Below are 15,694 nucleotides of genomic sequence, written 5' to 3'. Positions count from 1 at the left end.
TCTTACCGGAGAAATCATTGGATTATTCGTCGTCCTGCAGTGGCTGTTTAAAAGGCAGCTGTGAGCTTGGCTCCTCTGCTTCTCTCTGAGACACTGGGTGTTCACCGCAGCCATCTGACCTCGAGGTATATCTTTACAATCTTTAAAATCTCACTAAAACACTATAAAACAATAAGCAGATAAGGGATCTTCCAGAATTATCCTAGTAAATGTGTCTAATTACATCTGAAACGCTCACAATGCCGCTGCCCAGAGTTGTCGCTTTTTTTTTTCTTTCTAGTCCTTCACTATCAATATTCTAATTCACAAATCTTTCATCCTCGCTCAAATTAATTGGGAAATTGTCGCTTTCGTGGTCCGAATTGCTCTTACTGCTGGTGGCTCCCATTAAAAACAATGTGAATATGTGTGGAGCCCTGCAACTCGTGACGTCACGCGCACATACTTCCAGTAAAGATAGGGCTTTTCTATCAGCGACCAAAAGTTGCAAACTTTATCGTCGATGTTCTCTATTAAATCCTTTCAGCAATATCGCGAAATGATCAAGTATGACACATAGAATGGTCCTGCTATTTTCCCGTTTCAATAAGAAAATCTCATTTCAGTAGGCCTTTAAATCAATGTTTATGTGTATTTGAAGACGTTTAAAATTGCAGGGAAGGAGATAGAAGAATACAAAAGTCTGAACAACCATCAATTTTACAACCACCATGCAATATCTCAGCGGTCCCTGCAAATAATGTTTTAACAACTAAACATATACGTTTTTACCTTGCTGGAGGCTCCACCTGATGTCTTTTTGGGTGGGGCAGATGACTTAGATGGGACTTCAGCTACAGGAGGCACTTTGGCCGCCTGCTTCTTATTGACACTACCTCCCCCTCCAGCACCTTTCTTCCCTCCTGAGAGCTCTACTCTATCAGCACACTCCTTTATCTGTCAACGTACAATCATCACAGAGCAGCAGTAAGCAAATGACAAATTTTGTGGCCATATGACTGACAGAAGACTCATTTGATCATATTCTACAGTTGCCGTTTTTATACCTTGTCAAGTTTGAGTTTATCCAAATCAGCAAGGTAAGGGTTTACAGCTTTCTCGCCCACCACTTTCATGGCAGTCCCCAAAGCTTCAAAGGCACCATCACGCACCTCTGGAGCAGAGTCATTCACTTGCTGATAAAGAAAAATAAACAAATATATGTGAGGAGAGAAATGTGTAACATTGGTCATAAACAATGACTCCTTAGTTTACTATGAACAAATACCTTGATGAGGGCAGCACAAAAGGGTTTGAGGACACCCTTGGGCAGTGTGGCCTGAGTGCAGTGTCTGAAGGAGCGGGCCAAAAACAGAGAGGCTTGCTGCTTAATGGAAGGGTTTTTATTATCCATCACGGCCAGGATGTCTGCTGACAAATTTTGCAGTGTGGTCTAAAAGAGAGTTTCATATATCAAAAATCAGACAATAAATCAGTAAAGGGAATTTCCACTGCATCATTAGACACTTGGGTATTAAGGCATAAATGTCAGTCTTGAGTTGGCTGTGGGTATATGGTTTGCAGCATCTAGGGCTGAATCAAATCAATGCAAGCAATCTAACCATAAAACAATTTTTTTTCTTTCCTCACTCTTCTATTTAATTGGAAGACAAACATTGTGCAGTGGTACGTCATTTTTTGTTAATCCATCCCAAAAGGTCAGACAAAGACTAAATTATACGAAAACCGAATGCAAATATTTTTCAACATAAGAAATAATGTCAATCCAATTATCAATCCCAGACACCCAACATTGTAAAAAACTATTTTACATGATAGTCTTTATGCAGAAAACAAATACATACATAAGAAATAATGTCAATCCAATTAATCAATCCCAGACACCCAACATTGTAAACAACTATTTTACATAATAGTCTTTATACAGAAAACAAATACATAAAATACTGAATAAAAACAAAACAAAACATTTAACATCACTTATCTTTATTGAAGACAGTTGTTGGCAAAGACGCCAATAAGTGGGAGGGGCAAAGGACCACGTGCATGCAACCTCTGTTTTTTGCTACAAGCTTTTACTTAAATTTAACATTCTTTGCCAAAGTGCTATCACTCGCAACTATCTTTTGTAGTCATACTCAAAGATGAAACATATTCAGTCACCAACATGTGGTATTCTTTGTTTGGACACCTGATTCCGTGGAATGATACACGGGCAAACGTGTTACGTTTAGTGTTTGGTTGTACGATAACAGAGACGGCATATGAAAAACCGGGTCAAATTTTTGCCAAACAATGTTATAGAAAACCAAATCATACAAAAAGTGGGGCGCACAAAAACCGAAGGACCACAGTAAAAGGAAAAGGACCATAGGATTGACAACTTTGTTCATTAGCAGGCTAAGAATGGCTCATGTGCGCCACAGTCACTTATAATAACTAGGATCTTTATAATTGCCCGGGTGACTTATTTTCGCAACACTATCAGGGTAATCCATCCACCATCAAAAGGGAGACATCCAAAAGAAAGAGCAATCATATCTGTTCATTTTAAATGCAGCATTTATGCTTTCTTGTTCAAATAATAATATTCAAATCAGTAGTCAGTAATAATCAAGTAGGGTGATAAAATGAGGTGGTGTTCAGAACTTACTAGAGTTGGCATAAACTTACCGTGAGAAAGATGGCATCAATGGCTTCTTGCAGTGCCTGGACAACTTGAGGCTTCTTTTCTTTGAATTTATCCAGAATAGTTGGAACAACCTGGGAAATAGGTAACGGTAAATATTTTACACAAATAAATACCAAATGTATAAAACTATTTTGATGCCGTTTCTATTTAACAGAGCAAAGGAAGGATGACATTTAGAACAAACTACGGAACACGAACATTGAATGCATCAATCAGCAAAATAATTATATGACAGCACAGTGTAATGAAAAAAACCTAATAATGCTAAGTTAATGTATAAACACATGTATGCTGTGGAAGGTCACTTTGAAATTAAGATTTTGTTACAATTTACCTGTCCAGCATATGTTCCAAACTTCTTCCTGAGACCAGTGGCCAGTGCAGCCAGGCATTTAGCAGCCATTGAAACCAGCATGACATTGGTATCTTTCCCCACAACCTACAATACACAACAGTCAGTCAAAATGGAGAAGAGTTGCAAAAAAATAAATATCTACAGAATGTAAAGAAATGAACACAATCCGATTAACCTTCTTGAGTGCTTGAACAAGATCTCCATAGTCCCCACCCTCTAGTTTTGGGTTTTTTGTTAGCGCTTCAACTGTCTCAAGGACTTCTTTCCTCTCTTTCCATTTTTTAGATTCCTACAAAAACAGAAAAGAAACAAAAAACTATTTTTGAAGTTGCACCAAATACACTAAATTATGCATGCTGATGAACATAATACTTTCATACACAATACAGTTCATGGAACTTACAATTTTATCATAAAAGTCTTTGGGTAACTTAGAGAGAATATCTACAGCTTCTAGAAGTTCATAAGCATCAACTGCAGCCACTGTGTCGTCCTCTTCCTCTTCTGGAAAAGACAGGTCAACATCAGACACACCATCAATAAAAAGTATTTTGCTGAACATAACGCTGACTTCAGTTTAGTCAAACACTTTTTTTTTTTTTTTAAAGATTAGTTTACCTATTTTACACAACAAAATATAGGAAGTAAATGTCTTGTGGCTCATAGTATGTCAACGATAATCAATTTGAAGACTTATGATAGGAATTCAGGTTGCCAAAAGTATTGGCACCAACATGCAAAAAATAGGCGGAGTAAATCCGCTTCACAACAAACTTTATACGCGGCTGGTTTGCCAGAAAATAAGACACACATTGCTCTTAAAGGACACCTATGATCAATTTATTTTTCTTATCTGATTCATAAATAATATTGTTTGATACTTGTGTTAAACAATGTCAAAGCGTGAAATCATAAACGTCTTGAATTTTGGCGTCTATTACATCTGTTTTTCGCGGTTTTGCATTTTGGCTAATTATGATGTCACCAAAAGGTGGAATCACTTATTTAGACATTAAGTCAAGCTCTCAACCAGAGGGGGAGGAGCTTAGCAGAGTCTTTTAGAGAGGGTGCAGTAGGGTTTCAATTGCAATCTGGCAACGCCTCCCGAATCAAACGTCTTGGAGACATATTAAAAAAACCGGGTTATAAAAGTGACCGTGGATAAAAACGTGGCACAATTTTCAGCACATTCAATACATATTATTTGGACCACAAGGAAGTGTTTTAAAAGTTGTTTAAAATTGTCATCCAATAGGTCTCTTTTGAAACAGCATTCAATAAAGTAAAAAAAGTTAAAGTCAAGGTTAAAATAGCATCGGTTCAGTCTTTATATTTTGAACGTGGTATCGAATAAGGATCGATAATAGTGGAAATTAATAGGTATCTGTATGGACTTATTTCCTAATGAGCACTATAGTACGATAAGCCGCTTGATATACAGTTAATAAAAATACCGTCTGACTGTTCTCCTTGTGCCTGTTTCTGTTGAAACTTTGCCTTCAGGTCCTGCTGGGAACGCAGGAATCGACTCTGTTTGGGTGGGGTTGAAGGAATCTTCACCCACTCCTCGTCAAGCTCCTTCAACTGGGCGACACACAGACAAACACAGTTATTTTATTGTTGATGAAGAATTGCATGTGTATAATGTTCTCTGATATGAGCATGTCTCACCAGTACAGAGTTGATATGCTGTAGGGAAGGTTTCAAAGCATCTCGGATCCATCTGTATATTTCTACAGCAAGCAGCTTGGCCTCATCTCTCACCGCCTTCTCTCTAGACTCAAACTGTTTGGGTAAGACCTTCACCACAGGCTTTAAAGTCACAATTTTTGATCCAAACTCACTGTGAAAAACAACAACATAAACAGGATAGAATCAGGTCTGGTCTGGTCTGTATGCATACCATGGTCAGGAAATGTGGCAAGGTTACAAAATGCGTGCTAAAGTCATCCTTCTATATTAGGAAAGTGTGTAAGGTAAACCATTTTGTATAGCAAAGTCGCACTGACCAGAGAGCCTTCCTTAGAGTTTCAATACAGGCCACAACTATCTTGGGGTTTTTGTTGTCCAGTCCTTTCAGCAGTTCATCCTGCACCACCTCAGTTTTTTCTATTTCGATGTACATCAGACAGATGTCTGTGCCCAGCTCCTTAGCCCGGGCCTTTGGCTGGTTAAACACTTTGGTCACCACGCCCGAAACGACATCACCCGCTGTCCTGAAAAGTAAAAAAAAAATACATATGATTATTATATTTTAGTTCTACATTAAATCAGCACACAGGAGAGAATGAAATGATTAGGTTCATGTTGTAAGATTAATTGAAATGAACAGAAAAATGTTTTTGGAAAAATTTGTTCTCACAGGCAAATTTTATTTCATGAGTGTAGGCAATTCACCGGCGGGCTCATTTATTAGGCTTGCTTCCGCACCTTTTTTTACGACAAGTTTGAGATGTATCAAAAGTGAAATGTGTGGAAATATGGTGCGCCTCATGCCAACTTCATGCTTTTTGTACGCAAAAATTTTATTTTACAGACAGTGGATAATTTGGCGATACACAGGGATGGTCATTCAGGCTTTGCAAACATTTGATTTCAACTTTCTAAAAAGGCAAGGACACAAAATTCCCTTTTACACAAATGCATTTAAAGGCCTACTGAAATGAGATTTTCTTATGTAAACAGGGATAGCAGGTCCAATTCCTTTTGTCATACTTGATCATTTTGCAATATTACCATATTTTTGCTGAAAGGATTTAGTAGAGAACATCGACGATAAAGTTCGTAACTTTTGGTCGCTGATAAAAAAGCTTTGCCTTTACCGGAAGTAGCAGACGATGTGCGTGTGACGTCACTGGTTGTAGGGCTTCTGACATCTTCACATTGTTTATAATCATAGCCAGCAGCAGCTAGAAATATTCGGACCGAAAAAGCGACAATCTCCCCATTAATTTGAGCGAGGATGAAAGATTCGTGGATGAGGAAATTTAGAGTAAAGGACCAGAAAAAAAAAAAAAAGGCGATTGCAATTCTGAGCGATTCAGATGTTTTTAGACACATTTACTAGGATAATTCTGGGAAATCCCTTATCTGCCTATTGTGTTGCTAGTGTTTTAGTGAGTTAAATAGTACCTTAAAGTCGGAGGGGTGTGGCCACGGGTGTGTTGACGCCAGAGTCTCTGAGGAAAGTCACGAAGCTGCAGCAGGACAGAAGCTCTGCTGATCTCCGGTAAGAAAATTACCACAATTTTCTCACCGAAAACTGCCGGTTGACAAGTGGTCGGGATCCATGTTCGCTTGACCGCTCTGATCCATAGTAAAGTTTCACCTCCGGGAATTTTAAACAAGGAAACACCGTCTGTTTGTGTGGCTAAAGGCTAAAAGCTTCCCAACTCCATCTTTCTACTTTGACTTGTCCATTATTAATTGAACAAATTGCAAAAGATTCAGCAACACAGATGCCCAGAATACTGTTTAATTATGCGATTAAAGCAGACTACTTATAGCTTGGATCGAACTGGAAAATAATGTCCACTACAACCCGAGACGTCAAACGCACGCGTCATCATACAAGTCATCATACCGCGACGTTTTCAACACGACACTTCGCGGGAAATTTAAAATTGCAATTTAGTAAACTAAAAAGGCCGTATTGGCATGTGTTGCAATGTTAATATTTCATCATTGATATATAAACTATCAGACTGCGTGGTCATAAGTAGAGGGTTTCAGTAGGCCTTTAATGCTCTCTATTCTTATTAATACAATGGAACTTGGTTTTCCGAACTTAATTGGTTCTGTAACAGGGTTTGTAAATCAAAACATTTGAAAAGAGTGGCAAATTTCTCCTTTAGAAACTATGTGAATATGAATAATGAGTTCCAGCCTTAAGAAAAGTCTAGGTTGGACAAAAGTCCCTATTTCAGTTAAGGTTTGTACTTTAAACACAATATTAAAGTGCTATACAGTACTGTAAATCAAAGAAACCTAACAAGGAGGAGATTAACTACTATCACTTTAGAGAGGTGATGCTGAACGAGAGGTAGTCTTCTACTCCGCTGTGAAACAAGTTCGTTTTGGCATCTTTTTCCAGAAAAATCTGTTTTCGTTACTATTAAAAACTTGCTGTGGTATAAATTCGGTTTCCTCAATCTCTTCATTACAAGCAAGCACATAATGGCTGCTGGTGGGACACAAAATAAAATGAATGAATAAAGCTTTCATACGCAAAGACATTGTTCGCACACAGACGCATATTTGGCTTGATATAAAAGTTTGTAAATCGAAAGGTTTGCAAATATGAAGTTTCAGTGTATTTGTGAGGATATATTAATTTATCTAGGAAATCATTTTGCCACAGTTTGACCATTCGGGCAGACAGCAGCCACCAGGGGTTGCGGCACGCCGGCAAAAAGTAGCTCCTTGCTGGCGGTCTCTGCAGGATGCGCCATTTTGTGAGCAGTCTAATATACGTGCCACAACTTTGACTGAGTCTTCTCCCCAACAGCCCTGTTTGTAATTTCTTGCGCTTCCATAGCAAATATACATTACAAATACTTTGTATTAGGCCTGGTCGAGATGGCCAAAAAATAAATCTGTTTTTTTTTTTCACAAATTTGATTTACTTTTTTTTTTTTTTACTTACTTTTTAAAGAAACCAATGAATACAAAAAACAGCAATAATTCAAAACATTTTATCTTTGATTTTATCAAAAACTAGTAGTTTAAAAGGACACGGCATATTACTCTTAGCAAAATTCTAATTTGCATTGTATTGTTCTTCTCAGACGAGATATAAATTGTACTTTCAATGGAAAAAAAAATTAACAGCTAAATTAAGAGCTTCCTTTAGGAGTCAATACTGTTGTCGTGAACAAATGACTTCTGTTAGAGAAAAATGTAGCATTGCACATTGCATGCAAATCAATAATGTCCAACATTGAGACTAATAAAGTTATACTTCTCTAAATAAAAATGTTGTATTTTATATTGTATGCAAATGAATAAATCAGGTAAAAATTGAGGACTATAGTTATAGTAAGTAGATAAACAAGTATTTTTCACTGTACATGCACCACATCTTGGCGGTGTGCAGAGCGACTGCTTTAGTCATTGTTCTCCACTGTGCTTCTTTCTCATCCCACAAAGTTCCTACTTTGTGTAAATGATTCCACCACAGTAACCTGCATTGGAGCGGGAGATTCTTGTAGTGGCCTCTTTCGCCTCGTAAAGATTTGCAATTCCCGCACTCGGCAGGAGGATATGGTTTCAAATGCAGGAAATAAGTGGGAGCTCCGCCTTGCTGGTCTTTAGCTTCATAGAAATGTGGCATCTAAAACAATTTAGTTGAATATCCCTGTTTAATGGCCGTGTGCTTTATATAATCATAGGATGGGCACTTTCTACTCATTTATGTATTTCTTTAACAGCATTTTTTGAAAGAGGGATCCACTGAATTTTTCAGCACTCACTTCCCAGCAACATGGGCATTCTCAACGTAGGCAAAGGCCGCCTCGAGTCCTTTAAGTTGAGCAACGGCATTTGACTCGGTGACAAACTTCTTGATCAGTCCGAGGTACTTCCCCCACTCTGAACTCTTCTCGTCATCTATCCTCTGGAACAACTGCAGAGCTTCTTCATAACCATTCAAACGGGCTTTCCACACCTGGAAAAACAAAAATGCGGTGAAAAGTTAAAAAAAATCAACAATTTGGAGCCTTCCAAAACATTGAGTGGGGTCCATTATGGATATTAGTTGATAACCCTCCTTATTTTAAATAAAAACAAGGAAAGAGGACCTATTTTCTTGAAAATAGTTGATCAAAATTACGCGCTTTTCCAATTGAGATTCAGTTCACTATTTGCTAGATTTATGTTCATTTTACAAAGTAAAAAAAAGACAACGACAATATTCTTGACACAGTTGCCTCCTACACAAGACAGGATCACCCTTTTATGTTTTAACGTGTTGATCGTGCAGTCCTGTCTTTGTTGAAGTTTGGCCCCAGAAAATATTTGTGAATTAGTACCTTATGTTCACATTTTTGGTCGATGGGAAGCTTCATCCACTCACTATCGTCCCCCATGATTGCCACTTGGGGGCGGGGGCAGGCTTGCCCAAAAAGTAGTCAACTGGAAAAGAAAACAGAAGAAATCAGTTTTACCAATTCAAAATCGCATAAAAGAGGATGGTCAGGGCAGGATGTTCTTCATTCTAAAAAAAATATTGTCATATAATATTGCATTTTAAGGATGTAATGCCAACTTCATTAGGTGTATAACTTTGACAATAGTGTGGTTGGGTACCAATCACATTCGTACTGATAAGGTACCGATTTCAGAATCAGTATCAGTAGTAAAAGGAACTAATTTTCAGGTAACTGGTATAGTCCATTTTTTTATTTAACATTTAACAGTAATAACTGTGCTGTCAAGATTTTTAGTTTTTTACACTTTTAAGTTATTTGCTAGGCAGTACGCATTAATTTCAGTTTGTCCTAGGTGTGCTGCCATAGTCAGAAAGTAGTCTTTACCATTAAGTAAAATGTAACAGTCTTGTCTTTTGTTGATCCCTACAAAGTGTTTGCCTCTAGGTCAGGGGTCTGCAACCCGCGGTTCTTTAGCACCGCCCTAGTGGCTCCCTGGAAAAAGATGGCGGAAAAATATATTTGTTGTTTTAATAATGTTTCTGTAGGAGGACAAACATAACACAAACCTTCCTAATTGTTAGAACTACCACTGTTTAATATGTTTGTGTTTATTCTTCACTGATGACAGTATTTGGCCAGCGCGGTTTTGTCCTACTAATTTTGGCGGTCCTTGAACTCACTATAGTTGGTTTACATGTACAACTTTCTCTGTTGCTGCCACTGAATGACGTGTTTTATGCCACTCTTTCTTTGTCTCATTTTGTCCACCAAACGTTTTATGCTATGCGTGAATGCACAAAGGTGAGCTTTGTTGATGTTATCGACTTGTTAGAGTGCTAATAATCCATGCTAACATGCTTTTAGGCTGGCTGTGTCTACATATTGTATTATTATGCCGGGTTTGTAGGTTCATTTGAGTTCATTTAATTTCCTTTACTTATGTCCTGTGTATTTAATTTATATTTGCATGTCTCATGACACATTATCTGTACCTAATATTGGCGGAGTTTCTGATCGTGTGCCATGTTGTTCCAGACCACAGCAAACGTTACCCAGCTTGCAAAGATTGTAATGAATCCATTAGAAGAAGACAGCCTCCTTTAATTTGTATGCAAAAAATACCTTTGGCAGTTTTAAGGCAGTCATTTCCAGGAGTTATCGAACCCTCTGAGACACTAACTGGATGTGTTGCCTTCATTATAACACTTACATAAGGCTTTCAACTTTCTGCAGATTACTTTTTAGTATTTTTGGTCCAATATGGCTCTTTTAACATGTTGTGTTGCCGACCCCTGCTCTAGGTATTAAACTCATACTGTTTGACTGTAGCATGCATCTTAAGTTGTATTTTCATTACCAAATTTGGAGGTGTTAAAAATGACAAGTAAAATCCCCAATGCTTATCAATAGCATGTATTTGGCACATCAAATTTAAATTATCAACATTTTTTATTTTATTTATCAAGATGGCGGCGCTCACGGATGCAGCGGCTTATGGCTCTCCATTTCAGTGCTCTTATCTCCTTCTTTTTTTCTTGTTTTTTTTTCTTTTGTGCACCACCTGTACTGCAAACACCAGCCAGTCACTCTGTGATATCGGGAACTCGCACCAGATATCTGTTTCGAGCTACTTTCACCACGAGCACAACATCCCAAACGACATAGTGAGAGCACCGGGCTCACCGTGGTTTGTTGTCGGGTCTGGGAGACGGCTCAGACGAAGGAGGGAGAGGAAGCAGAAGCGTGGCCGCAGGTCCGGCGTCTTGCTCAGGCTAAGGACACAACCCCACAAGCCACCTCTAACGAGCCTGTTCCTCTCCAATGCCAGATCCCTCGTACAGAAGATGGACGACCTGGAGTTACAACCCGCTGGTAACCGCTATGTTCGTGACTGTTGTGCTATGATAATCACCGAAACTTGGCTTCACCCGGAAATACCCGGAAATACCCGATGCTAGGAGGGGGTCTCTGTATTTACGTGCATGAGAACTGGTGCAACAACGGGACAATCATTGAACAGCACTGTTGCCCGGATGTGGAGTACATGTCTGTTAGATGTCGGTCTTTTTTTCTCCCAAGAGAGCTGTACGTTGTTATCATCACGGCTGTGTATATTCCACCGGACGCCAAGGTAAACACAGCACTTTCTCTTCTGCTGAACACCGTCAACGAACAGCAGCGGGCCCACCTCGAAGGTGTTCATATCATAGCAGGGGATTTTAATAAGGCCAATCTGAAGACTGTACTCCCTGTTTTACAAGGGGCAAGAACACCCTGGACCACGTGTACACCAACATGAAGCACGCGTACAGAGCTACACCCCTCCCCCAACTTGGACAGTCAGACCATCTTTTCCCTCCTGCTCTCTCCTACCTACACCCCCATTAGACGCCAGGCCAGGCCCGTCACAAAGACTGTTATGAGGTGGCCTGACGAGGCACTCCTCAAACTTCAGGACTGCTTCCAACACACAGACTGGGACCTCTTCCAACAACAGGAGCTGGAGACAACCATAGGAACGGTGCTGCGGACTACATACAGTTCTGCACCGGGAATGTGACTGTGGAAAAAACCATCCGGGTTTTCCCCAACAAGAAACCCTTGATGACCAGCCAGGTCCGCATACTCCTCAGGGCCCGCGACGCAGCCTTCAGGTCAGGGGACAGTGCAGCCGACCTGAAGAGAGGGATTAAAAAAGCAAAGGCGGACCACAGGAGGTGCATAGAGTCCCATCTGTCCAGCAATAACTCACGGGAGGTGTGGCGGGGCATTCATGACATCACAAACTTCAGAGGCTGCGATGTGACAACTGCGGGTCAGAGTGCGACACTGGCAGAGGAGCTTAACTTTTTCTTAGCCCGTTTCGAAACCCCCCAGCATCACTTATCTGCTCCAGCCCTGCCCCCTCCCCCACCGGACTCCGGCACCACCCCACTCACTGTACAGGAGCACAGTGTCAGACGAGTGCTCCTGGCTGTGAACCCCAGGAAGGCTACCGGACCAGACGGAGTACCTGGAAAGGTGCTCAGGGCGTGCGCCCACCAGCTCGCTCCCCCTCCTCACCAGGATCTTCAACCTCTCCCTGGCTCAGGCAGTCATCCCATCTTGCCTGAAGTCATCTACAATAATTCCGGTGCCAAAGAAGTCTCCCATCACCAGCCTGAATGATTACCGACCAGTGGCCCTCACACCGGTAATCATGAAGTGCTTCGAGAGACTGGTTCTCCAGCACATCAAGGACCACATCCCTCCAGACTTCCACTCCTACCAGTTCGCATACCGGGCGAACAGATCCACAGAGGACGCCATTGCTGTTGCTCTCCACTCTGCTCTGAACCACCTGGAGCAGCAGCAGAGCTACGTCCGGATGCTCTCTGTGGATTATAGTTATGCCTTCAATACAATAATCCCGGACAGACTCTGCAATAAACTGGACACTCTTGGCCTCCCCCCTCTCACAAGCGCCTGGATAAGGGACTTCCTAACGGACCGATCCCAGAATGTGAGACTTGGCCCCCACCTCTCATCCACCCGCACGCTGAGCATCGGCTCCCTACAGGGCTGTGTGCTGAGCCCCCTCCTCTACTGCCTCTACACCCATGACTGCAGCCCAGCCCACAGTGACAACCTTATCGTCAAGTTTGCTGATGATACCACAGTGGTCGGGCTCATCTCCAGGGGTGACGAGGCTGCCTACAAGGAGGAGGTCCTGAATATGACGGCCTGGTCTTCAGAGAACAATCTCGCTCTCAACACCAGCAAGACCAGAGAGATCATCGTCGACTTCAGGAGGAGCAGCACCGACCCTGCCCCCCTCTACATCAATGGCGAGCGTGTGGAGAGGGTCCACTCCTTCAGGTACCTTGGAGTCCACATCTCTAACGACTTTTCCTGGAAAGTCAACACCACATCAATCATCAAGAAGGCTCAGTAGCGGCTACACTCCCTGAGAGTACAACCTGAAGCCTGACCTGCTGCTGACCTTCTACCCCTCGTCCATCGAGAGCCTGCTGACCTACTGTATTACAGTACGGTACGGCAGCTGCACTGCAGCAGACAGGGAGAGGCTGCAAAGAGTGGTCAAGACGGCTCAGAAGATCATCGGCCGCCCTCTCCCCTCTCTGATGGACATCTACACCTCCCGCTGCCTCAACAGAGCCAGTGCCATCATCAAGGACAGCACCCACCCTGGCTCTGACCTGTTCCACCTGCCACCCTCTGGGAAGCGCTACAGGTGCATAAAAACCAAGACAAACAGGCTAAAGAACAGCTTCTTCCCCAGGACCATAATCACCCTGAACGGACTGCCCCATTGGCCCTCATAACTGCCTTCTCTTCTGTGCAATAGCCCATTCCACCAATCACCCTGTTTTTTTTCATGTAGGTATTCATGTATATATTCATTTCACCCACTGTATAGAGTCACATTTGTACAGAGTGTATAGGGTGTACATTTGCACAGAGTGTACATTGTACAGAGGGTATTGAGTGTACACGGTTTTCTTCCACACCTTTCTTCGCACTTCTATATTTTTATATATTTACAAATTGTTTTCTTGCATGCATACATCGCACTGTATGGAATGGCCTCAATCTCGTTACCCTGCGTAATGACAATAAAGCTGATTCTGACATAGCACATTTTAAAAAGGGGAGCCTAATGTACAAGCGCTTTTTGTAAGGAATACTTGCTTTGTTAGCATTGAAAATTGTAACATTACCTCAAGACAGACCCCTATTATTACGCTTGTTTGCTCGCTAATTGCTGGAACCAGTGCCAAGTATCCAACCGGATGTGAGATCACCTGCAACCAATGTACAAAAACTGATACCGAATGATTTTGTGTGGGTCAGTACTCTGTTTACTCACTGGCTTTTAACCCAGCATGAGACTTTAAACTGTTAAACTGGTTTTAACTTTACAACTGCCTTTTATCTAACAAATTGCTCTTTCTGCTCTTATTTATGTACATATATTTGTTTGACCTCCGTTTTACATGATTTATTATAGTCTGATCTTTGCCTGCATTCCTCTGCTTTTTGTGTGTTTACTTGTTTTTGGTGTACAGCCTTTTGTTTTTCAACAGTGGTTGTTTTTAAAGGGCTTTTTAAATAAAGTTGGTGTGGTATGGTATGGTAGTACCAACAGATTGATAATGCGTGATTCAGTACTCAGTACAGAATTTGGTCGGTACCTATAAAAGATCTTAACTTCCTATTTGACTCATTATGAGTAACCTTGAATAATAATCCAGACAATTACGGACACATGTAGTTAATAAAAACTACTTAAAAGTTCATCCTGCAATTTGATTTGCGATTTTAATATTTTATACATAATATTGCATAAAACCGAAAAAGAAAAAAAAAAACAGTGAAGAAAAACCGTTTACTTTTAGACTGTCAATCAACATATTCTTGTTGCAAAGTGCCACACGGAACAATATGCAATTATTTACTTCAAAAATATTTGGCTTCATGCAGATAAACTTAGAGCTTTTGTCTACATCATGCTCTTAAACTGAAGAAATAATTGATAAAAACTCTACAGTGTTCATAATGTAATGTAATCATAATAATGTAAGTAACAATTTAAATGGATATCTACTTTTATCCAACATTACTGTATAATTGTTTACCATTGTACTGCTATAATTGGAAGGTAAATACCTTTTTTATCCAAAATGAAAAAAAAAATATATATATATATATATATATATATATATATATATATATATATATATATATATATATAAAATGGACTCATTTTTCTGTAAGCTAAAATTTAACCTAAATAGATATTGAACATCTTCAAATGCATTTTTTTTCCCCAGTTGGAAAAATTAGGTCAGACTGGGCGTTATATCGATATATACGATATATCGCGGGTTGTTTCTGTGTGATATAGAAAATGCCTATATCGTGATATTAGAGTACGCGTTCTCACGCAGTTGCTTTTAGCTGCAGGCATTACACTACAGCAGGGGTGGACATTATTACGTCGATCGCGAGCTTCCGGTCGATCGCAGAGGGTGTGTCAGTCGATCGTGAACCAGGCATTAAAAAAATAGACATAAAAATGAGCAATCATCAATCTTCTCCAAGACTTCACTTTCGTCAGTTGTTTGACATTCTCGGCACCCGAGGCTCTTGTGAGATGACGCTGGCGGCTGCGAGCTCATTATTAAGAAAAAAATCACTGACAGGACGAGAGAAACACTTTTTATTTCAACAGACTCTTGGTCCGTACCTGCTGTCAAAACTAAAGACCGACTGCACAGTTCCTGTCTTCACCATAAAAGACCTGCTTCATCCTGCCTGTGCTAACAAAATAAGAGCCTCAGAAAGCTGGCGTGCACAAGCTAGCAAGCTACGGAGTTTGATGCCAATGTATTTCTCCCCCGCCCTCAGCGACCGCTCCCTCTCCTCTCTCGCCCACACACTCACTGATGTCACTCACCTGCTATTACACATTAAAAGGCCACACACACATATGCT

At 40.6% G+C, this 15,694-nt stretch overlaps 1 protein-coding gene across 4 annotated transcripts in view; it reads right to left on the bottom strand.

The window, feature by feature from the left end:
* Nucleotides 1–15,694, bottom strand: part of ckap5 (cytoskeleton associated protein 5) — a 74,128-nt gene that overhangs the window by 49,118 nt on the left and 9,316 nt on the right. For all 4 annotated transcript variants that reach the window (XM_061917367.1, XM_061917369.1, XM_061917368.1 and 1 more), the window contains exons 2-13: nucleotides 9,077–9,179; nucleotides 8,519–8,712; nucleotides 5,057–5,263; nucleotides 4,719–4,890; nucleotides 4,502–4,631; nucleotides 3,451–3,551; nucleotides 3,223–3,336; nucleotides 3,027–3,131; nucleotides 2,674–2,763; nucleotides 1,268–1,432; nucleotides 1,047–1,175; nucleotides 772–936 (exon numbers count right to left, since the gene is read on the bottom strand). In XM_061917367.1, the coding sequence (XP_061773351.1) occupies nucleotides 772–936; nucleotides 1,047–1,175; nucleotides 1,268–1,432; nucleotides 2,674–2,763; nucleotides 3,027–3,131; nucleotides 3,223–3,336; nucleotides 3,451–3,551; nucleotides 4,502–4,631; nucleotides 4,719–4,890; nucleotides 5,057–5,263; nucleotides 8,519–8,712; nucleotides 9,077–9,133 (1,629 nt within the window). In that variant the 5' untranslated portion in view covers nucleotides 9,134–9,179. The remainder of the gene's footprint in view (nucleotides 1–771; nucleotides 937–1,046; nucleotides 1,176–1,267; nucleotides 1,433–2,673; nucleotides 2,764–3,026; nucleotides 3,132–3,222; nucleotides 3,337–3,450; nucleotides 3,552–4,501; nucleotides 4,632–4,718; nucleotides 4,891–5,056; nucleotides 5,264–8,518; nucleotides 8,713–9,076; nucleotides 9,180–15,694) is intronic.

Source organism: Nerophis ophidion, linkage group LG12 (assembly GCF_033978795.1).
Source record: "Nerophis ophidion isolate RoL-2023_Sa linkage group LG12, RoL_Noph_v1.0, whole genome shotgun sequence".
NCBI lineage: Eukaryota > Metazoa > Chordata > Actinopteri > Syngnathiformes > Syngnathidae > Nerophis > Nerophis ophidion.
Note: the sequence above shows the minus strand (reverse complement) of the source record. Positions and strands in the feature narration are given on the sequence as shown.